At 37.5% G+C, this 25986-nt stretch overlaps 1 protein-coding gene across 2 annotated transcripts in view; it reads right to left on the minus strand.

The window, feature by feature from the left end:
• Positions 1 to 25986, minus strand: part of fa2h (fatty acid 2-hydroxylase) — a 55719-nt gene that overhangs the window by 12507 nt on the left and 17226 nt on the right. For both annotated transcript variants that reach the window (XR_012399996.1, NM_001430959.1), the window contains exon 2: positions 8503 to 8601. Coding sequence is in view for 1 of the 2 variants with exons in the window: in NM_001430959.1 (NP_001417888.1) it covers positions 8503 to 8601 (99 nt within the window). In the remaining variant the exon portion in view is untranslated. The remainder of the gene's footprint in view (positions 1 to 8502; positions 8602 to 25986) is intronic.

The raw sequence follows: 25986 nt of genomic DNA on the forward strand, positions 1-25986 counted from the left end.
GTTATTCTTCCTTGTTTATATAACAAACTTTGACCGGCCGCGCTTTCACTTTTCTCCTCCGGGAGTCGCTATGATAGTGTGAAGCAGAGGATGGGCGTGGCAGAGGATGTGACGTGTGACGTTTCCACATGAACACACGGCCCACAGGGAGCGGCAACACAAGTATATTGAAAGATAAAACTCAAACTGATAGAGGTCTACAGTCAAATGTACAGACATATTTCCACATGTGTCCCTTATCAAGCAGGTACAGTAAGCTAATATTACACAAAGACTTCGTTTGAGTAATGGTGTGACTATTAACACCTAGTGTCCCTATATGGAGGATCATGCAAGCTCTGCAACTTTATACAACTACAAAAGGTCATGTTTTATCTGCAAAATCGGTTTTTCAACGTAATATGTCAATTTAAGAGTTATCATAAAGTGTTTTTTAGTCATACTTTAAAGACAACATTCAAAACACGTTTAAACTTATTTTGTAGTACTTTATCTAGTTGTGTTTGTCTTTATCTAAAAGGAGTTTTTTTATGTAGCATTTTATGTTCCCACAACTTTTCTAGAAGGATTTGTTAAAAGATAGATAGATAGATAGATAGATGGATGGATGGATGGATGGATGGATGGATGGATGGATGGATAGATAGATAGATAGATAGATAGATAGATAGATAGATGATAGATGGATGGATGGATGGATGGATGGATGGATAGATAGATAGATAGATATGGATGGATGGATGGATGGATGGATGGATGGATGGATGGATGGATGGATGGATGGATAGATAGATAGATAGATAGATAGATAGATAGATAGATAGATAGATAGATAGATAGATAGATAGATAGATAGATAGATAGATAGATAAGATAAGATATAAATAACTTTTATTACACAAAAGCAATGAAATTTTTTTCCTCGCTCTTCTGAGTGTTTTATGAATTATGGACTGAGATCTTCAAAATGCTTTCTGCAAAAACATTTAACTCTAATATATCCACAAAACAAACAAAACAGAAATTTTGAACCTGACATCACCCATTGTTGTATGCAAATGATCACATTCATTTACATATTTGAACATACCATAGTAAAAAATTACCCCAAAAATATGTATATATAAGCAATTAATTCAAAGAACTTTTATTATTTTATGATTATTATTAATTATTTTTATTATTATTAATATTTTTTTCACCTGTGGTGTCTCCCTTTTAAAAAAAAAGCTTCATCACAGCTCAGGTTCAATCGGTGTCAATTCTAGTTAGTACTGCGTGGATAAATACTTAGTAAGATTTGACACAACCACCCACTTTATAATATGCACTGCGCTTGTTTGTGGAACTGGAATGAGAACAGAAAGTGTTCAGGTGTGTTTCTGGGAAAAAGTCTGTCACACCGTCAATACAACTCGACGCCTTTTTTCTCTTCGCAGCGACGCGGGAATGAGTGAGAGTGCAGTAATAAAGCACATTCCTGTTATACCGAAGCAGAAATCTGGTCTGGACTGGTTGCCTATCCTGCCTTCTTTGTGAGCTTCATTGTAGTGTTAATTATGATTCTAACTGTTAGGTGTAAGCCTGATGCACAGGTTACAGTCGAGTGTTGGAGCGTCACACCTGAGGCTGGAGAATAATGTACACTATAAACAAAACTCTGGGTGGGGTAAATGTCAGTAATTTTTATTATAATTTTTTTTTATAAACGGTAAAATACATTCTGCATGCATATACATTTACAATTAGTAACTAGTATTAAAGTTATTAACTATATATTAAATATGAACAGGAATTTATTATTTAATTTAAATAATTATTAAATATAATAAGAGCCTATAACTTATTTTAATACATTTTAAATTATATTGTTACATTCACGTATACACAGATATTGGTCATATCAGTGTGTATATATACTTTACTTAAAAATATATCATTTAAAATTATAATTTAAACAATATCTGATAATAAAAAATCTGAAATGTATACAATTTTTCAAATGTAAATAAAACACACACACACATACATATATATATATATATATATATATATATATATATATATATATATATATATATATATATATATATATATATATATGTGTGTATATAAATATACACACACACACACACACACATATATATATATATATATATATATATACATATATTTATACAACAGTTGTATCTGGTTCTTGAATCCACATACAGCAACAAGCAGAGAACACTCTATAGTTGGACAAATATTGCTTCTGTTGGACAACATAGTGTACTTTGGAGGCTTTTTTAGTCGAGAATGTAGTTGTTTAGATTGGAACTACGCAGTTTATTTATAAGGATAGTGCCTATTTTAAAATATTTATAATTTCTAAGAGACAGCGCAGCCTGTCATTGAGCAGACCAAAGACGCCTCATGTTGTCCATCCACAAGATGGTAACAGAGACCGCATAATAAGCCCTTAGAGGAGGAAAATACAGCGTAATTTTAAACTAGAGCTGATCAAATCATTTTAAACTGGTAAGTGACTTTCTAAGTCGATCTCTCTCTTTTGTATGCTGTAGTGCTGTATTTATACCATAATAATTGTAGTGTGTTGAGTGTGAGATGGGACTTATCTTAAAGTCTTAAAACCAAAGATGGCTGCAGTTCCTCCTACAGAAAGATTTTGAGACTCTCTGTGCTTGATTTTCTTTTTTATATACACTATTATGCCATCAAAGTGTTGTATAAACACAATATTACACTCGTAACAGTACGAAGTGGCTGTAGATCGTCACTGGTGGGACACTAGGGCCAACGCACGCCTCCCACCAGTGCTGACATACAGCAACATCGCACTGTATATATATATATATATATATACACACACACACACACACACATTTTATAAATAAATAATTCATATATAATTTATGAACTGTTTATAGATTTTTTTAAAGTTAGCTAGTAATAAAACACAGTTTACACCATTTTAACAATACTGAATAAGGACATGTTTCTCTATAAGCAGCATTCACACACACATGCAAAACAGAAGGTTGTAATAATTGGCACAGGACGGTTTCGAGAAAAAAAAAGGAGTTCAGTGTTCTCCAGATCACTGACCCGTCTGTCAAATCCAAACAATCGATGCTTGTGAAAGACCCGCATGCCTCTAAAAGACACACAGGACATTCACATGCAAAAACAGAGTCGTGTGTATACACCAGCATTTTCACATATCCTTTCACTGACTGCAAACAACTACATTTTCGCTTTGATGCGTTCTGTGTCGTCGTTTGCCCACAGAAAGTCTTAAAGAGTGACAGTAAATGACAACAGAAAGATAGCCACCTGCTGCTGGCGTTTCACACTCAGAAAAGGGGAATGACTGCTTGTGGTTTCCTGTCATATGAACCAGAGCTCTACTTCCAGATAGCAAATAAACGAACTTGCAATACGATGATTAAAGCACCGATAAAAGAAATATTCTGGGTTCAAGTTTACCAGCAGCTGGGGCTTATTGCCGTTTACAAAGGAAATTTGTTTTGAGGGTTTATATCACAATGTTGTACTAAAAGTAGAAAGGTTTTGCATGCAGGGGGTTATGTTATAAAAGCATTCCTAATTTGCACGTATTCATCGAATAAAATGACTAAAAATGTTGTAGTATGCATTCCAGACCAGTAGGTGGTGATATCACTTTGTGGAGAAACAGCATTGGTCACATGATGGGTTTTTTTATCCACTTTTTGTTTGTATTTACACTGAGACGATAGCAGTGCTGCTTACAAATCTTGCACTCTGAAAGCAGTTTCCAAATGTTTCGATTTTCATACCCCTAAAATACCGTTTTTGTTGGAAATGGTGTTGTTTACCCCTACGTTTTCATTATTTGGTCTATTTTGTTGCATAATACAGTACCTCAGTGTATGTTCAGTTGCCAAATATATTACGTTTTTAACTTCCACATTTACGCCATTAACTCCCATTTTATGAATCGGCAAGTATAGCTATGCTTAATAACACCGAATCAACTTACAAAAAAGTATTAACAACCTTGTGTATTTTGTAAATAAAAGTGAAGTTTAATTTTAAACTAATTTCGAGAGGAGCATGTGCTCATGATTGACCCAGCATTAGCTAATTATGATCCTCCAATCAAAGGATCCCAAATCACTATATATATCCTCATTTCCTTTCTACAACTATCTTCGTCTGGAAGAAACCCCCCTCCTGCCCTTCTTTCTCCTTTATCCAGAATGGGCGGCACGGTGGCCCAGTGACTAGCACTGTTGCCTCACAGCAAGAATACCAATGGTGTTGGGTCCTCGCTGAGCCATCTGGTATTTCTGTGTGGAGTTTGCATGTTCTCCCCGTGTCCGCGTGGGCTTCCCCCGGGTTCCCCGGTTTCCTCCCACCATCCAAATGTGCTCTATATTATAGATAAAACAAGCCTAAACCTTTTTTATAATGTCTTACTCTCAGGAAGTTCGCCTTGGCCTCAGCAGCGGGGGAGTTTGAGATAGATCTGAGCTCAATCTCCACTCGCCCTGCAAAAGGGGGGGAGCCCTGGGCTCGAGGATCCCTTGAGCTCAGGGCTCTCTCCCGGGACAGCATGCCAAACAAGCTATGTATAAATCATGAGCTAAGTGTGAACTCTTGAAATGAATGTTTTGTTTGATTGTTTTACACAATCTTTTAAAACTTAGTAATGATTTTTCTACTTGCCATGTGAATACACCAACAATTTAAAAGCGACTGATAAAAGAAATATTTTAGCTTCAAGTTCACCAGCAGCTGGGGCTTGTTGTGGATTACAAAGGAAATTCATATTGAGGGTTTAAATCAAAACATTGGGCTAAAGTGGAAAGGTTTTGCATGCAGAGGGTTATGTTGTCAAAACAATTCCCATTTGCACGTATTAATCGACTAAAATTACTAAAAATGTTGTAGTATGCATGCCAGGTCACTAGGTGGCCATATCACTTTGTGGAGAAACAGCATTGGTCACATGATGGGTTTTTTTATCCACTTTTTGTTTGTATTTACACTGAGACGATAGCAGTGCTGCTTACAAATCTTGCACTCTGAAAGCAGTTTCCATATGTTTCGATTTTCATACCCCTAAAATACCGTTTTTGTTGGAAATGGTGTTGTTTACCCCTACGTTTTCATTATTTGGTCTATTTTGTTGCATAATACAGTACCTCAGTGTATGTTCAGTTGCCAAATATATTACGTTTTTAACTTCCACATTTACGCCATTAACTCCCATTTTATGAATCGGCAAGTATAGCTATGCTTAATAACACCGAATCAACTTACAAAAAAGTATTAACAACCTTGTGTATTTTGTAAATAAAAGTGAAGTTTAATTTTAAACTAATTTCGAGAGGAGCATGTGCTCATGATTGACCCAGCATTAGCTAATTATGATCCTCCAATCAAAGGATCCCAAATCACTATATATATCCTCATTTCCTTTCTACAACTATCTTCGTCTGGAAGAAACCCCCCTCCTGCCCTTCTTTCTCCTTTATCCAGAATGGGCGGCACGGTGGCCCAGTGACTAGCACTGTTGCCTCACAGCAAGAATACCAATGGTGTTGGGTCCTCGCTGAGCCATCTGGTATTTCTGTGTGGAGTTTGCATGTTCTCCCCGTGTCCGCGTGGGCTTCCCCCGGGTTCCCCGGTTTCCTCCCACCATCCAAATGTGCTCTATATTATAGATAAAACAAGCCTAAACCTTTTTTATAATGTCTTACTCTCAGGAAGTTCGCCTTGGCCTCAGCAGCGGGGGAGTTTGAGATAGATCTGAGCTCAATCTCCACTCGCCCTGCAAAAGGGGGGGAGCCCTGGGCTCGAGGATCCCTTGAGCTCAGGGCTCTCTCCCGGGACAGCATGCCAAACAAGCTATGTATAAATCATGAGCTAAGTGTGAACTCTTGAAATGAATGTTTTGTTTGATTGTTTTACACAATCTTTTAAAACTTAGTAATGATTTTTCTACTTGCCATGTGAATACACCAACAATTTAAAAGCGACTGATAAAAGAAATATTTTAGCTTCAAGTTCACCAGCAGCTGGGGCTTGTTGTGGATTACAAAGGAAATTCATATTGAGGGTTTAAATCAAAACATTGGGCTAAAGTGGAAAGGTTTTGCATGCAGAGGGTTATGTTGTCAAAACAATTCCCATTTGCACGTATTAATCGACTAAAATTACTAAAAATGTTGTAGTATGCATGCCAGGTCACTAGGTGGCCATATCACTTTGTGGAGAAACACCACCCGCCATTGCAGACGAAAGTCCTTCAGTCTGTGATTGTTGCCGCATAATGTTTTTTTAGAAATCCTTCGAAATTTTGGTATTTACACTGAGACGATAATAGGACTTCTTGCAAAGTCTTGCACACTGCTTAAAGAAGCTGCATCACAAATCGCATACTTATGCACTATTCTACGCCATTTTGTAGTATAAATAGTGTAAGTAGTGCATTTACACAGTAAACTCTAAAAATAATAAGTGCACTTAAATTACCCGGATGAAGCACAGTGAAATGAAGTGTGTAATGTTGGAAGGGGTGGAGCTATCGGGTGCACATGTTGGATAACTTGATTTATTTTGGATGGTGAAAGGGAAATTCTCCTACAAGAGTGATTATAGCGCCCTCAGACGGTGATTGCGGTTATACTCACAGCAGGTTTCATTTAATAGTTTAGTCATTTATTTCAATGATTTGGCAACTATCAAAAGTCATCAAGAAAACGGTTTGAATTTCCGCTTAGTAAAAAAACATTAGTGTTCTATTTGGGATGACACTACATACATCTACTATGCTGTTGAGTGTGTAAGTGCATAAGTACATTGTGCATGAATGCATAGTGTATAGTGTGCCATTTGAGACGCAGCTAAAGTCTATTTTCAGGACCACAAAATAACCGTTGTTGTCGTTGTCGTTTTGGTGTTGTTTTTCCCCAAGTTTTCATTATTTAGCTTATTTTGTTTCACAATGCCTTACTGTATTTACAGTTGCCATACTTATTAATTTTTAAACTCACACATAGCCAATAAGTTCCATTTTATGAATCACCAAATATAGCTGTGTTCACTAACACAGAATTCACTTACAAAAACGTCAGCTTAACAACCACGTTTACAAAACTTCTAGTGTGCACAGAACCAAAATGAATGTTCTGGTGCTGTTTAGTCAGTTATTAAATATTCTCTTTACTGTTATGAGATGTTATGAAACTTGGTTATGATTTTTTTCCCATGCCAGGTGAGCAAACACAGAAAAAAATACATGAATGCACATTATTTAAAAAAAAATTGTTAAATTGACCTGAAAAATGCCACAAATATGTTATTTATAGACAAAAATGCAATGTATTGGAAATGAATGAGAGACTCATTTCATGAATTGATACCTGTACCTAAGCATTTTTAATACATACAGTAAGCCTTAAATTATACGTTTGAGATGTCATCTGAAATTAGAATTTTTTTACAAAATTTTTAAAACAATAAAACGGAACTGATAAGAAATTTATTTGCTTTCTATTACATTTTTAACCACTTCAGCAATATTCTGCCTAGTTTCTTCTTCTTCCTCTTTCTTCTAAAAGTCTCGAACGTCTAAGCAATCACAATTTAAAACAGTATAAGTTGGAGATTTCAGGACTGTCCTCGAAAAGTGTTTAACATATCATAAATGGATTAAAACTACTGCAAAATTATATAATTTATGTCATAAAATCCTCTAAAATACAAAATATGAAATAAAAAAACTACACCGCGGGTTAAATGTGTGTCAGAGATGTTATCTGTTCTTCATACGCACGAAATTACAGCAAAAGAGGAACATTATTTATTATTAGTGCTACCAGACTTTGCTAAAATATAAAAGTGCATATTAAAGTAAGCCAATAATAACCTGCGGGCTTAAACCAAAATGTTTTATCTTACGAACAAATAAATAAGTAAACTCCTCCAAATATTACTGTCTGTATCTGCACTTTATTGACCCCATAAACTGTATTGTTATAATAAGTGGACATGGCAACACACCTCTCAGAAACAAACCACAATGCATCTGTTAATGGCAAAAAAATGGATGGGCATAATTGGTCTTTGATCGCTGTAATATTGCTTTGGTCAAAAATACCGGAACACTGTAAAAAATTAAGGGTTCCACCCAATTCATTCATGTTGTCCCAACACAAATCGATTAAGTTAACTTTAAGTTGTCCAAATGAAATCTCAAGAATTCTGTTGATTCAGCTTATTTTAAATAAGTAGTTTAAACGAGCAAAAAAATATTTTATTTTGAGTGAATGATTATTCGCCATATTTAAATGTGGTCCTATAAACTTTAGAGTTTTGTCCACAGAAATGTACTTGTGATTGTGTCTGTACGGATGTGCAAAAATATATCCAGGAAAAGCCATTTCCCGTGACTTTTATGTATTGTAATGGGGAATGTGTCTAACAGCAGTTAGCATGAAATCTGCATACCGTTTCTTCGTCGACTTTGCTGCATTTATTGATGGCCGAGGTCGTTTCTTCTTCTTCTTCTGTGATGCTTTCTGGAATCTTTTTCCTCTGTCTCAGAGTCTAGAACAGAAGAATAGAAGGAGCTCAGATAAACTTGACTGATGGTGTTTGATGAGATGAGATTCACCCGTGTTCAGTTTCTCTTTGTTTTGCTGATTGTTGGATACTTGATACTGACAGAAATGAACCCGTTTGACAACTGAGGCAAATACCAAACACATCTGGTCATGTGATCAACATGGCAGCCACCACGAGGAAAAAAAATGGTTTAAACATATTTAAAATGACTATTCCTTACTTTGGGTGAAAAGCCTTATTTATTGGTTGAGTAATAAAAAAGTAAGATAATTTTTTAAAAAAATGAATGAGTACACCTTTAACATTGGTAATACAGCCTGATGCTCTTCATAATTTCGTTTTGCGTTATTTATTCACAGGTTATTATTTCATCAGTGGTTTGTCAAACAATTAAACACACATATAAAAGAACACTAAATACTACCAATAAATAAAGCAAAATAAATCAGTATTTATACATGCATGCAGACAATATATATGCAATATAACAACACAGACAGTATTAATGCAATGAGATAATAAAAAGTCTCTTGTTTCAGCACCGTTAGCCTTTAAAATGTCGCACAACTGCTATTTCACGTTCCCGAGTATAAATACCATACCAACCACCCCCCATCACACTCAAAATTTGCTTTCTGCCCAAGTAATACTGTCCCAATAAGGTAAAAAATGATGGCAAGAAACAAAGAAAAAAATAAATAAAAAGCAGCCAGGAATGGAGATGTTCAGAAATTAAATCAATGAATACCAACACACACTCACACACACACACACACATATATATATATATATATATATATATATATATATATATATATATATATGATTTAACACATGAGGAACAGGGGGTGTAGAAAGGCAGCGAAACCTCAGACAGCAGCTGAAATCTCTCAGCAGTTCTTCAGCAACCCTCTACCCTTCCTCATTGGAAATAATATTAGCTGCTTCAGTCCAACATTAGCAGGATGATGAAGATGAAACCAGGGTGGACATTTCAGCAAGACAATGATCTAAAATACAGCCAAGGAAACTTTCAGATGCTTTCAGAGAAGGAAAATCAAGCTGTAGAATGGCCCAGCCAATCACCTGACCTAAATCCAAAAGAACATATAAAATAAAGATTAGATTTGATAGACGAGACCCACAGAACCATCAAGATGTTTACACTGCTGAAGTCTATTAAAAAAACTCACACTTGAGCAAGTCATGACTTCATTCTAGATATGAGAAGTGTCTTTAAGCTGTCATCACCAAAAAAGCTTTTTAAATAAAGTGTTAAAAACATTTCATTAGTTCACCACTTTCTCATTGTGTCATTTCCTTATTATTAAACATAACTCATTTTAAAGTAAATTTACTTTTATTCAACCATCAAGGTTGTTTTTTGGCCGGAAATGAAACAAGCTCTATCAAAAGATAATAAGACCGTGTACAAGAGGCATCATTGTGTAAAAAAATATTTATTTACATTTAAACAAAAACTTAAAGTCAGAATTTGCCCAGAGTATGAGTCATTTTGGTTGCTTGACTGTATATATATATGAACTCTGGGACGCTACACTCCACTACAAGAAATCTATTCAAATGTACCATTCTAAATTCCAGCAATATGACGCAGACCCTTAATAAACAGCCTTTTGACGTAATGGATAAAACGCATACCTCATCATAACCACCATCATGCCACCATACAAAGTACACCGCCTTGTTCACGTGGTGCACAGCACACACCACGTCATGCCTAATCCCACAGAGCTACGTATTTCTCCATAGGGTCACACACACACACACACACACTTAAACACACCCTTCACAGATGGCTAGTTTGGTGGGACAGGTGAAATATTAAACAGGTCTCGCATCGCACAATACCATTCTAATGTTAAAGAGGTGATTAACCCTGCCCCCGTTCACACCTGACACACACACATATCTTTGTGAGGGCATTTACTTGAACAATGTAGTCCAACCACAACCTTTTCATTTTCATTTTTTACCAAGTTTTGTACAGAAAAAGCAAAAAACCTCCATAGTTTCTGTCTGGCTTTGGTTATTAGTGACATTGACTTTGTAGACTACATAGATCTGTCTTTGTGAGACTATATTTTGAGTTAATCCTTTTTTTTTGGTAAATTTTTACTCCTTCAGCAAGATCCTGAGAGCGTGCTAATACATCATTTTGATTTCCCTGCCAAAACATAGAAATTAGTTTACAAGCTTTCATGAAGAAAGAATGAACGAGTGAATAAATTAATATTCATTCGTTCTTCAGCTTAGTCACCTTTTAAGAGGTCGCCACAGCGTAATGAACCGCCTACTATTTCAGCATATGTTTTATGCAGCTGGTACCCTTCCAGTCTCAACCCAGGATTGGGAAACACCCATACACATTAATTCACACACACTCCTACACCACAGAAATTTTGTTTCTTCAATTCAGCTGTACTGCATGTCTTTGGACTGTGGTGGAAACCGGAGCACCCAGAGGAAACCCAAGCCAACACAGGGAGAACATGCAAACTCCACACAGAAAAGCCAACTGACCCAGCTTGGATTTAAACCAATCACCTTCTTGCTGTGAGGCGACAGTGTTAACCAATGAACCACCATGCCACCATAAATAAATATAGAAATAAATAACAGCACCATTTTAAAAAAATGCCATGTAAATCCTTAATCAAAAGTTTGCATTTTTAAACCCAGAGAAAAGCTGTTATCTTGTAATAATTGATCAGCTGAAAATCTGTAACACGTTTCATTTTTTTTTACATGGACTATAGCCCCCAAAAATAATTAAAAATGCACATGTGAGCAATGCGCACTTCTGTTTCTGTGTGTACTGTACATCAATGCATAACTTATTTTATTGATGTAGTATTATCATCTGGAAATGTTAATACAATATTATCAGGGGAATTTCAAGTTTGCAACACAGATTGTCCTAACAGAGTCCCTTCTATCTATAGGGTAAGAACTGAAAAAAAGTGAGAATAAGAAGGTCACAGCCTGACTCAGTTTTCATGACCTTTGTTTTCAACAAAATCCAACCAAAAACCACTATTTGTGACCACACGATTGTGTCCTGTTTATTTTCTACATGTTCCTTTTCTTTTTTCTCACATTGAGGCTTTCACCCACTTCCTGTCATCAACCTCTGCATTTGACAGCTTTAATCTGACACGCTTTTTCACTTATAACTTACAAATAAGGTAATATTATACAACAATACGCCACATTAATAGACAAAAAATTAATTTTTAAAGCTACAAAGAAGTTTTCTATTAATTTATTGATTTACTAGGCAAGGCGTTGAGTAAAAGTTTGTCCACCACATATTAATAATGTATTGTCTAAAAATGAATATAAACATGGAACATTTTTTTGCTAATTTCAACTATTGTACTTTTTGTAAACAAGCTATATAATAATGTTGCATATATATATATATATATATATATATATATATATATATATATATATATATACACACACACACACGCACAAACACATACAAGTACACACATACTGGGGAAGATGATTTTTTTTTATTGTTTATTAAACTATTTAATGAGCATTTATTTAATCAGAATTCCAGCAAAACAATAATATTGTAAAATATAATTTCAAATCCACTTTCTACTTGAATATACACTCACCGGCCACTTTATTTGGTACAACTGTCCAACTGTTTGTTAACCCAAATTTCTAATCAGCCAATCACATGACAGCAACTCAATGCCATTAGGCATGTAGACATGGTCAAGACGATCTGCTGCAGTTCAAACCAACCATCAGAATGAATTAGAAAGGTGATTTAAGTGACTTTGAACGTGGCATGGTTGTTGGTGCCAGATCGGCTGGTCTAAGTATTTCAGAATCTAATACTTTTCACGCACAACCATCTCTAGGGTCTACAGAGAATGGTCCAAAAAAGAGAAAATATCCAGTGAGAGGCAGTTCATTGGGCGTAAATGCCTTGTTGATGCCAGAGGTCAGAGGAGAATAGCCAGACTGGCTAGAGCTAATACAAAGGCAACCGTAACTCAAATAACCGCTTGTTACAACTGAGGTGTGCAGAAGAGCATTACTTAACGCACAACACATCCAGCCTTGAGGTGGATGGGCTACAGGAGACTGAAGCTACAATTTGCACAGGCTTACCAAAATTGGACAACAGAAGATTGGAAAAACATTGCCTGATCTGATGAGTCTCTATATCTGCTGCTATGTTTGGATGGTCGGGTCAGAATTTGACGTTAACAACATGAAAGCATGGATCCATCCTGCCTTTTATCAACGGTTCAGGCTGGTGGTGTAATGGTGTGGGGGATATTTTCTTGGCAAACTTTGGGTCCATTAGTACCACTTGAACATCATGTCAACACCACCACAGCCTACCTGAGTATTTCCTGACCATGTCCATCCCTTTATGACCAGTGTACCCATCTTCTGAATGCTACTTCCAGCAGGATAACTCGCCGTGTCAAAGCGTGAATCATCTCAGACTGGTTTCTTAAACATGAGTTTACTGTACTCAAATGGCCTGCACAGTCACCAAATCTCAACCCAATAGAGCACCATTGGGATGTGGTGGAATGGGAGATTTGCATCGTGGATGTGCAGCTGACAAATCTCCAGCAACTGCGTGATGCTATCATGTCAATATGGACCAAAATCTCTAAGGAATAATTCCAGTACCTTGTTGAATCTATGCCACAAAAGATTAGGGCAGTTTTAAAGGCAAAAGGGGGTCCAACCCAGTACTAGTAAGGTGTACCTAATTAAGTGTGTATTTTAAAATATAATTTACTTTTGTGACAGAAATCTGTATCTTTGTTATCATTAGACAATCCTTTAGAAATCTAAATTTGAGATTTTCTTCTCAAGAAATATTTATTATTATAAATACTAAAAAAAGTATTAATATACACTCTTTAATGAATAAAACTTCCAAAAGTCAGCGTTTACTTTAAATAGAAATCTTTTATAATGTTTTAAATGTCTTAATGCCTAAATTCAACAGAACAGCATTCTGTATGAAACAATAAAAATGTCACATCCTGTACTGTACACACGTTTTCTGCCATACAAGCATTACTTTTAAACTCCAACAAGCCTGACCAGATATTCCAGATAACTGGCTGACCAAACAACCTAAACACATGAAGCTCATTTTCAGTGCATTTTTTGTCACTTTACCTACTTACTCAGCTTAGTCAAAATCATTCCAGGTTATTATTGTTGTCACATCTGATATAACATCACACTTTAACTCTTAACAGCCTAAAACAACACTCACATTAAACAATTATATACAAAAAATACAGTTCGATATTGGCCAATTCATTTTATTGCACCTACTAAACACACCTAGGAGAAAATGCATACGTGCCTGCTGGGGCGTTTCATTGTTTACAGTGAGCCACGCCAATCATTAGCTTAGAAACACACATAAAACAAATGCGAGAAGAGGAAAGGGGAATTATCACTGGGAGGATTAAACTTCAGTTGTTATAGTAAAGCTGAATCAAAATGCACACACCTAAAACAAACTCTTTTTCACCACCCACCCCTAAATAAAAGTTCACAAAAATGCACACAGTGTTAAAAATGCAGGGTTTCACACAATTCCTTCATACTGTCCCAACACAAATCGATTAAGTTAATGTCATGGTTTTTACAAATTTAAGTGGATTCAACATGAATCAATTAGGCTGCCCAAAAACAACTTCAGAATTGTGTCGTTTCCACTCAATTTAAATAAGTATCTTTAACAAGAGTGCAGACAGCACACACAGACACCAACACTAAACTAGTGGCTATAGGAAAACACACAAGGGATTGCATCTAGAAACAAACAATTGTCGTTATAGATACAGTTTCTATCAGAGTGCTTAAAACCTGCACCACAGGCCTTTCACACAATACAAAATGGATAGGAAAGTACAGGTCAAATGAACAAAGTCATTCTGACATGTATGCACACGCTCAGTTGATGACATGCTTTCAAGTGAACAATTAGTACTGTATGATAATACATAAACATCCGAGACACAATCTTGATCTTGATGAACTCTATGGGTGCGTCTCAATCAGCTCTAAAGGTCGTGGATCTGTAGGTCGTGCACTCAAAAAAGATATGTTTGCTGCTTGTTCAATCTGCTTATTTGAAATAAAATTAAGTAACATGATTCTTGACAACTTAATTGTTTTATGTTCAATCCACTTGAATTTGCTTCAAAAATAATTACAACTTAATAGATTTGTGTTGGGACAACATTAAGGTATTTTGAGGAAGCCAGAATTTTTTTCAGTGTGTACACAAATTTGAGCACTGCTAATTCCAAGGCAATCTCATAACTTTGGTGCAGAATTTGTAACTGTTTTGATTCAGTGGCTACTTTGCTTTCTCAGTCATACATTTTAGTACAAACGGGGGGAGGGGGGTTTAGGGGTAGGTTTGGGGGCAGGCCTCTGTTCAAAAATCATACGTTTTCATATGAAAAATATCATATTAAAACGAATTAGCCATTTTTCTGACAATTAATACCATACAAAGAATGCTCTTTTCAATTCCAATATTGCTACTTGCTACTTTTCCATTGTTTTCTGTGTTAACATGCTTTTGACAGACTTTCATGACTTCTTAAGCTGGTTTATACTGTGCACCTTTAAAAAAATGTAGCTACGTGTCCCAATAATACTTAGCGCAACCTCTGTGATTGGTCGGCTTGGTATCTGTGACGAGTGTGAGGGATTTTTGTTTTGTATTTACCTTATGATTAAAGTTTGTTTTCTTATTATCGTTACCTTGCCTCCGAATGAGCAAGTTTGAGCTACATTAAGGTAGCATTACAGAAATGACAAAACACCTGCGAAAAACTCGACACAGAGGAACATAACCCCCCTGCCCACTAGTGTTTTGGAAGTGTTATTGCAGAGCAACACAAACAGAATGCAGAAGTATAAATGCAAGGCATGCGCTGTGGAACATGGCAACCACTTGTAACAGTTGCCGTATATTGGTGGAATTTTTTTTGCATCCCGTTCTCTCTCTTTTTCTCTCTCTCTTTCTCTCTCCCCATCTCTACCTGCTGTATCCTCTAGGTCCGTCTTCGCGGAAGCCGACTGGTCAGGAGACCAGTCACTCATCAATGGGTGACGTGGCGCTGTCACATATAAGGACGCCAGGGAGAGCGGATGACAGCGCGCTTTTCCTTTGATCCTGTTTTTGTGTATTTTTTGCCGACATGATTTTGTTATTTGTTAATTTTGTTTAACTTTCGTTTGGATAAAATTATTTAGTATATTTTCTGCCCATTTTTGAACGACTTTGTGATTTCTGTACATTTATATTCGATTGTTTGTTTGTTACTTTTGGTACAACTCTTACCTTGCAAACCAAAAAGAGATAATTGAGAGTTGACTTTGTCATCAGAGTAAGGCGGACAGGGAAGATGTCGTACGACTTCCTTCTTACATACACGTAGTCAATTCATTGTTTAAAACACCAGGTAAAGCAGTGAATGCCACTTATGTATTTGTTTTGTTTTTAGTTCAGAATAGGTAAGATTACGGCGCTCGGCGCTGAAGATTTTTCTTTTCTTTATCTTTTCATGTTTCTAGTGAGGTAAGGGGTTTACTTATGAGTTAGAATTGTTTTGTTATATTTATTTCTTTGATTTGGCTTCACTAGCGTCCCCTTACTCTTGAATTGACCTAATTTTGTTTGATACTTTGTTTAATTTGTTACTTTATTATTGTAAACATTTTGCTTATTGTATATATATTTGGGCATTATTCTGATTTCACTTTTTTGTACATTAAATCACTTTTGTTGGCAGTTGTTTGTGTCTTTTACTTTCACCCATCATCTTGTAAAAGTACTACACCTTTTAAATGTTATTACTTTTACCCTAGACTAACATCAAAGAGGTTGTAACACACTCAACGCAGAAGTATAATTCAGCCTCTATGCTCACATCTCAAATATTTTGCTTTTGTTAAGCAAGTTGCAGTGACAACTAGGGTTGGGCCGATAGATGATCTTATCGTCCATGGCCGATGGCCAATAGACAACACGATGCTGAGCCGACATCGCTGATCCTCCACCCACCCCTGTCGCAAATCCGCGAAAAATACTTATGTACAGCCCATGTACACTAATACGCCTTAGTATTAAAATGGCATTTTAGAACGAAAATTATCCGCATTCACACCGTGTTTTACCTAGCATTTCTGAACAGCCCTCCTTACGCTGAAAACGCACATCACGTGACAACACACAGCCACACAAACTGTCATGCGCTCATCTGAGCTGAGCTCAAGAGTAGTGCACGTTGAACAGTTTATCAAGGATGTACTGCTGGATCACGTCTCACTATAGTTGTTGAACGTGATATTTAATTAATCTTGTCTCTATCTAATGACTCTTCGGTCGTTTGAATCTATCAGGTAACGTGTCACAGCATCAGTACACTGCTTTATTCTTTTACTTTCACACGTGTACTTAGTAATTTTAGTTAAAGCCTCAGACACTGTTGGTTGTTCACCTTTTTTACCGACCAACCTGTCGCGGAAAAAGTGATGGAAATGTGGTAATTTGTCTGCAAATTATTTTGATTTATTCATGATTGTTTATGGGTAAAACAAAGACCATGCAGGTTAGGTAGTTGAAACGGTAGGCTACAAATAATTAATTTGTTATGAATTAATTAATTATTCATAAATGCCATCCATTATCCAACGATGCCATCGTCCATCACGATGTTTCACATTAAACATCATACGATGCCAAATTGGTCGACAACGCCCAACCCTAGTGACAACTGTTTTCTTTGACAGCAACAATGCAGAAGAAAAACATTCGTAAAACCATCCCTAAGAGTTGCAACTTATATTCTTGGATGCAAAGACATGTTCTGTGTGAAGTGCTTCTACATTGCTGCATTGCTGTGATTGACTCCAGGGACTGGCAAATTATGGACTGACTGTATACATGGCCAAGGTATATGTACAGAACTGTGACACCCGTATTATGACTGTTCCAGTCAAATACATGCTTCCAGTGGGACAACATGGCTGTAAACACAACTTTCACTTACACTTTTTGCATCTGTTTGGAGTTCATGGTCAAACTGACTGTCAATGACAGCAAATCATTTGCCTTTATAGCTCAGAATTTGTGATTTACTAGTGGGTGTGTGCGAGTGTGTGTTGCATTTCAACTGAAACATGTGATATGAGATGTATGCTGCCCTTTTGCTGAGGTGAACGAAGGTGCTGAAGCGAGAACCGGGATTGAGGAGGCGCGGATATGAGCGTGACGGTGTAGTCATGTGTGATAGTTTGGCAGGTGATTTAGAAGCTTCTTGTGTGGGATGCCTCCAGCCAAAAGGTTAGTAAAAGTAGGGGAAAAAGTCTTTCATAAAAGCGGGGTGAGATGCAGTTTGGTCTAAATAATTCACCATTATCTCAGAGATATAATGAATTAATGCTTGAGGACTTGATTAGCATCCTTTGAGACTTGTTCAAGGGCTGGTTCAGGTTTAAGTGTCCCATGATTTAAGTGGCTGGTTGTAGTCTATCAGAGTCCTCTAATGTGATGCAGAAGATGGTTTGAGTTCAGAATGTTCAAAGGGAACATGTCTTGGTGGTAAACCTCATTCTGCGAAACACTCCTTCCAAGGATAGGATTGATATTGGACTCCAAATAAACACAGTAGTTGACACATAACATGTGCACTAATGTTTTCTTCACTTCAAGCAACATCAACATTTTAAGTAGAAATGTGTGTCACTGTAAAAGGTCATGCACCTTGACACAAATAAAAAAAATGAGGTTATTTAATATTTAGCTTCAGTTTCCTTCAGTTTTAAAAAACAATGATGTTCCGCTGAATGACAATCACCCAAGTATGCTTAGTCGGTTACTATGTAATTTTATGATTTTAATTTGATGCAGAAACCAAAATTGGATGTTTTGTCTTTTACCTTATTCATATATCAAACTTTGGTTGACACCTAGACCAAGGGTGTGCAGACTCGGTCCAGGAGGGCAGTGTTCTGCATAGTCTAGCTCCAACCCCATTCAGTCCTGCTAGGTGTTTTGAGGCAAGCTGGTGCTAAACACAGGTGCTAAACACAGGACACCAGCCCTCCCTCAAGTTTGGGCACCCATGATCTAGAAATGACTTCTAAAACAAGTTTAAGGTCAAGGTAACAAATAGTCAACATACTCTGCATATTGTTGTGCACAGTGTTCCACTGCTTTCTCAAGTCTAATTCGTCCATTTCAGACCCACTCAAAAAAGTTTGTGAAGTTTAGCAGAAACGCAAGACAAGCCTGTATGCCGGGGGTGTCCAAACTCGGTCCTGGAGGGCTGGTGTCCTACTTAGTTTAGCTCCAAATTCCTTCAACATACTTGCCTGGAAGTTTCGAGTATACCTATGAAGAGCTTGATTAGCTGGTCCAGGTGTGTTTAATTAGGGTTGGAACTAAAATATGCTGGACACTGGCCCTCCAGGACTGAGTTTGGGTACCCCTGCTGTATGCAAAACCAAAATACTTTAGTGAATCCTTATAGAGAAACCATAAACACATAGCATTTAGACTATACTGGAAATTCAATAAACTCTTCAACAACCTCTGGAATTGGTTGAAAGTTATTAAGCTCAAAATAATAACCCTTATTTACATATGTATTTAGCATTTTCCACTTGTAATTGGATTGACAATACCAGGAGAATAGGTGTTAGGTTACACTGTTTCCAAGCTGTTAAATGTAGAAGCATGTGGTTAAGTATGAGTAAGCAGTAACTAGAAATGCGTTCAAATGCAGCCCATGGTAGAGATTTGCGCGGTACTAAATTTTGAATCCCGCTCCCGCCAGGTTTTAGCCCGAACCCGACCGCTCCCGCTTATATTCAGCATTTGTTGTCCTGCTGCCCGACCCGCCCCGTTTTCTACCCGTTGCGCCCGTTCTCGCAATCGAGCGGGGAGGAGAACAAAACCGAAAACCACCCAGCTATACAGAGTCCAGACAGCCTATAACAAGCTGTCTGTAAAAACACACATACATAAGCACCAAGCAAGTGACACACGCGCACACACACACACACACACACAGCAACAAAAAAAGCTAAATGCAGCATCACGCTTACTCATTCACACACATACATATGCTTGCTCGCTTGCTTGGAAGTCGGGAGCAATATGTTAGACTGCCCGCTTCCGTCCAAAATTAAACCAGTTACAGACCGCTCCCGCGCTTTATTCGGAAATTTATTTCCACGCCGCAGAAATCTGGTCAGTTCCTGTGGCTCTCTGCAAACCTCTAGCCCAGGGTCAAACAATTGGTAAAACGTAAACCAGCCCGTGTAGCCAAAGAGTTGTTTTGTTGTTCAAGAGGACGGTAAAAGATATTTAGCAGGTCAGACCACTTTACAAATACCTCGAAACCACAACATAAAGACTCTCATCTTTGGAAAGTCAGGCCACCACAAAACTAACTCACTTCCTATTTTCATATGGTCTGTGCCTTTGTTATATTTCTTCACAGCTAGTTAAACCTAAACAAATATGCAATCAAATCATGCATATATGATCCCACGTCTTTTAGTAAAAGCAGACAAAAGCACCACTTAATTTGTGTGTGTCATACCACATTATATCCTATTATTGCTCAGTATGAGGATGCTTATTTACAGAAAATAGATCTGCTTGTACTTATTAGGTCACTGAGAAAAAAAATTACGTTTTTAAATGGTCATCTGACGTCTAAAGAGCAAACGCATAGTCCATGCTTGTGGAAAATAAAAAAGGAGAAAGGAAAAGAAAGCAATACTATGTGAAATTCTGTGAAAGCGCTGTGTAACTTAGACTGAAGCTCTGGATGAAGGCCAACAGAGTGCAATGTATGAAAATACAGGCAAAAGTCATTACACCTATGGTATCATTTTCCGGTGTGGCATGCAAATAACAAATGGACTAAAATTATGGCAGCCGCACTGGTAGACGGCAAATCTAGTGACAATGTAGTTTACATAGTGATGTAAATAATATTGTATAATCAAAGCTGTGAGAATTGTTTAAGGTTATTGTAGCAGTCTGGATAGCCTAAAGCAGGACTTGGCCAATCTTGCCCACCTCTTTCACACCGGACACGCAAGCAGAGCAGAGCAGAAGCAGTGCACAGACATTTGTCTTTCTCACCATCAGCGTTTGGCAGCATGCGCCAGATTGATATCTGTTACACAGAACTATCTCTATCTATTCTATCTAGTTACCAATCTATCTGTATGCATATATAAAAACACTTTTTTTAACTTTTCATCTGCACCACGGGCCACTGCAACTTCCTCCCATGTGTTTCTTTAACCTGCAAGTCTGTATATTTCACTAATTATGTTGATCATAAAGAACTGTATGTCCTAGACTAGAGATCCCAGAGAATCAACCAGTTCCTGTTCAATAACAAATAAAGTCATCAAACAGATGTACAGAGTTTAAATACTGAAAATGTGTGTTCAGCAATATATGAGGGTGGAAAAAAAGTACAGCACTGTAGAGCGGCATGGGGGCTGAAAGTATTTCTCTGAGTGAACAATAAGGGTTCTTTATGGGAAGTAAGTGTCCGGGACACTGAATGACAGAGACACGCATACATTCAGAAATAGTTGCAAGAACAAAAGCGTGGAGGACAGAGGAATAGGGCTCAGGCTGGTACAATCCAAACAGGGCTGGCAGTGTGTCGAAGAGTGCTGGGGTGGTGGTAAGAGTACGGCTGGGGGTTGACCGGGTCAGATACAAACCCTCAAAAGGGCAACAAGGCCATCAGAAATGCCTAGTCAAATCCTAATTAGCTTAAATCTACTGAGTGCCTCCCAGTTGATGGTGATAGGCAATGCTCTTTATGTTTTGCTCAAATCCACCACATTCCCCAGACAGATACGTACGAACAAATGTGGCCCTATACACACAAATGAAAAAACACACATCTATTGTTCGCAGTAACAGGAGAAGAGCAAATCGTAGACATTTGGAATGGTTAAAAACAATGTAGCATTAACAAAGGTAGGTGTAGATGGAATGCCTGGTATGAATCACCTTTGTAAACACATCAATACAAGTTTGGATGCTGGCTTGACGATGCTTGATTCATACTATTTTTAAGTATCATCGGCTAGTCAAGCCTGTAGATTTGCAGAGAAGGATCTCCAGAACATTAAACGTACCATGGTTAAAGTTTGCGTCAACATTGACTGACATTATTTGAATCTTTGTAGGTCAGGAGTATCCAATCCTGCTCCTGGAGTGTCCCTGTCCTGTATAGCTTAGCTTCAACACCAGTTAATCACACCTCATGAAGGTTTTCAGCATTACTAAAAACTTCCCGGAAGGTGTGTTTCCAGGCAGGGCAAATCTGCGGGACATTGACCCTCTGGGAGAGAGGTAGTCAACTCTGATACACCTTCATCCCTAATCAAACACACCTTAAAATTATAACCCGTGACTTCAGGATTGCTTGACATTTACAGATAGGTGTGTTTGATTAAACCAGGGGTGACTACACTCCTGGAGGGCAGGTGTAGATTTTAGCTCCACCCCTAATCAAACACACCTGATCAAGCTAATTAAGGTACTATGTGTTCTTGAAGCTTCCATCCAGGTGTGGTGAAGCAAGTTGGAGCTAAACTCTGCAGGACACCGGTCCTCCAGGACCAGGTTTGGTGACCCCTGAATTAGACTGGGTCTAGATTAGGGTGCTTTCACACTTGATTTAATTGCCTAGACCAAACCCAAGTTTGATTGTCCCAACTTGCCACCTTCTCAGCTGGTTTGTGTTCATACCGTCTTTTTTCTTTCTGAACCTTGATACACTTGCATCATCAAGCTGCTGTTTTGTGTACAGCTGTTGCTAGGTGATGGCCATAAAAGCAAGGTACCAAAATGGAGACGTCTGCATATCACTGTCATTCTGCTTTTACTGAATCTTTTGGTTTTGTTACCAAACCAAAATACAGAGAGCCACTTGAGTCTATCTGCCGCAAAAACATTAGAAACTTTTAGGACATCACACAATGATTGCAGAAGTTGTTTTTGTTGGAGACAAGTGGACATTATTACTGTTTGCACTGGGCCAGTCCCACTTGTCACCAAGGTAGGTGATACACAGACACACTCACAAGAATTAAAACTAAATTTTGTTGTACAGTTGGCAGTTCACTTCTCTTATTTGGTACATTCATATCAGAAGTTAACCCTACCAGAGTTAGCACGAACAATACCCTAGACCACCTCTTTCAGGCAGACTTGGGTACGGTTCAAGGGTGCGCACACGAGTTCAAAAGATGCGTTCACACTAGCTAAACCTACTGTACTTTTAATGTCAAATAAACCCAGGTGCAGAGCAAAAGTGCTAGTGTGAAATCACCCTAGCTTGGTCCTGGAGTGCCGGTGTCCTGCAGACTTTAGCACTGATGCCTGAACACACCTGAATGAATGTTTCTAGAAAACCTAGTAAGAGCTTGATTAGCTAGCCCTGGTGTGTCTGATTGGGGTTAGAACTAAATTTGCAGGACCCCAGTCCATCCGGGATTAAGTTTGGGCACCCCTTCTCTAAAGTATATTTGCTCAAGTTTGGGTGAGTGGTGTCTCAATGACTAGAATTGGGAACCACTGCTCTAGAAGGCGGACTGGGTTCCCATGATACAAAATATTTTATTTATTAAAGGTGTAACAATACACATATTCTTATTAAACCATTTGGTATCGGTACGTAGTAAAAAAACGAACAAATCACTACAGTTATTTGTAAAATTAAATATTTTGAAAATACAGAGCCTGAAGTGTGTGAACTATAATGTTCTCAGTATCATGATTGCCTGTTAAAATTTGTAGGCATAATTTCTTGAGCCATAAAGTTTATGGCTCTTTGGAAAACAAAAAAATAATACTTGCTTAAAAACAAATATGCATTACCTCACCCATTTTCACAGTGGTCAGGGCAAGAGGATCACATGACCCATGAGGGTTCTTCCAAGTCAATAATTAATCATTATCCAATCAGTGCCAGGATACACAGTTGGACGAGCTGATCCTGATAAGAGGCAGTAACTGACGGACTACTCTCCAAGCTGTTGAAAACATTAGCCATGTGAAGTGGCACTGATTTGGAGAAGACGAAACCCTTTCCCTTGTGTTATTCAGGGCAACACAAAAATTTGAAGGCAGGGGTCTATTATCAATTTTTCTAATCCCAGATCTGCATACTGTACCTCTCTTAATAAACTGATGGAAATTAAGATAAAAAGGAAGATTGGATCCATGTTTTAAGTTAGGTGAGGAAAGAAATCATGAGAGGTTGTCAATGGTGAAGCATGCTACAGCAAGCTACATATGTAAATGCATAAACAAAAGCACATGTTAACGCAAATGTTCTGAAGGGAAAGGCTGTAAACGCATCACTGCTCTAAAATTGTAAACTCCTGGTGTTTCACAGCTGGACATTATCTGCCAAACGTGTCCTTGTTAAAAGGAATATTCAGTAGACAACATTTGAAAACTGTAATTATTTATATATTTGTCATATTTGTCTAAGCTGTTATAAAGTAAAGAGTGTGGTAAGAAAGATTAAGCCACAAATGCTGTTAACTGAGCTTAACGTATTGAGCACTGAGTATTCCTTTAAGGATTTGAATGCTGGGTTATTCATAGGCCATGCTATTCAAATCAAAACTTGCTTTTTTATGACCTCCATGCTCTACAGTAGCTTTGAAAGCAACTAGTCTAAAGTCGAAACTGATCCCAGACCTGAGTATCTGGAATTTTTGAGTGGTAGGCGGGGTTGAGAGTCGTCCACTTTCACCATAAACAGGGATGTTGTTGGTTTGGGAGCTACATCACCTGGAGAACTGGTGGAACCTGCTGGGCCAGATATTGGAGGTCCTCCCAACCATTTTCTTGCTCTCTTTTTCACCTTTCCCTCATTCACCAGACCAAATTTAACATCAGTGTTCAGCTTCATAACTCAGATACAAGTGAGATTAGATGACTGGGCAAAGGTTGGTAACATCAGGGAAATACTGCAGTCATGATTTAGCATTATCTATTCTGAAACCTCATCTTATTATGACAGAATAAACAATATCAATTTCAAATTGGCTAAAAACAATAAAAGTGCTCGTATTTCCGTGGTGCAAGGGGAAAATTAAGCGCATGAAAAGGGTAAATGGAAAGGTTGTTCGCTTGTAAAATAAGGCCATAAACCTGCATGCAACAACAGTACTTTTCAGATTCCTCCCTTCAAACAAGGGTGCAAAGGTTTGTTCATTTGCTGGTTCGCACACATGAGCTTGTCTTATCGTACAGAGTTCAGCGATCAAGATCAGCCTCACATGGAAAGACCTTCACACCAGGAACCACATCAGCAATGAGATTAGAAATCCGCGCTTAGGATTCACAGATTGAAAACTTGGTATAATTTGGTTAGGTGTGCACCCTGGGCCCTTTATCCTATTTTGAGATTATTTGTGTGTTAAGGTGTGAAGTCATGCATGTAGACATGTCAAGCCAATAGAAAAAAAAATCCTTTCTCAAGCACATGATTCTAATTCAGTCTAATATTTAACCTTTTTAAAAGACAAATGCATTCAGTGACAATTTGCCATAGCAATATCTTGCTATGGTGTCAGAAATTTTGAAATTTCAACCTTAAACTTTTAAAAACAGGTCTATGCTTGTGGTTTATTACTCAAATTGACCAAATATTCCACAAACAGGCAATCAATGATCTTTCCTTTAAAAGAGGAATATCTCAGCTTCGTCTTCATGTCTTAATTCGATTTCTGTTTAGTTTGATTATGACCTTAATCAGATTAAATGAATCAAAAATCGCTGTTTACATGGTAGACTCTTAATCAGAGTATTGTCTTGATTTTATTAAAATTGAATTATTGGTGTCCATGTAAACATACTCAATGACACTTAGCACAGTCCAAAAACTTTGATGTGTCATTCTTCCTCCTCAACCTCTTACCAAGCGTTTTTAAAACAAACAAGCTTCCTTACTGACTAAACCTGTCAGAAACTTCATCAGCATGTAAAGTCAACCACCTTTGACTTACCAACCTTACAAACCACTCACAGTCCTATTGAGTTCCTAAAAAGATCTCAGAGTTCCAAGAATCATTCCCTGGTCAAACTTGTTTTGGTTAGTACTTTAGTATCTAAAGGAAGCTTTTATTTGAAATCCAAGCGTTGAGGTTTGAATAAAGATATAGGTCACTCAAGAGCTGTTTTCAAAATTGACCAAGTTCCAGTCTTGGCTCTGCTCATAGCATCCTCTTTGGAACAATACCCCCCTT

The sequence above is a fragment of the Danio rerio genome, chromosome 25 (genome assembly GCF_049306965.1).
Source record: "Danio rerio strain Tuebingen ecotype United States chromosome 25, GRCz12tu, whole genome shotgun sequence".
Lineage (NCBI taxonomy): Eukaryota > Metazoa > Chordata > Actinopteri > Cypriniformes > Danionidae > Danio > Danio rerio.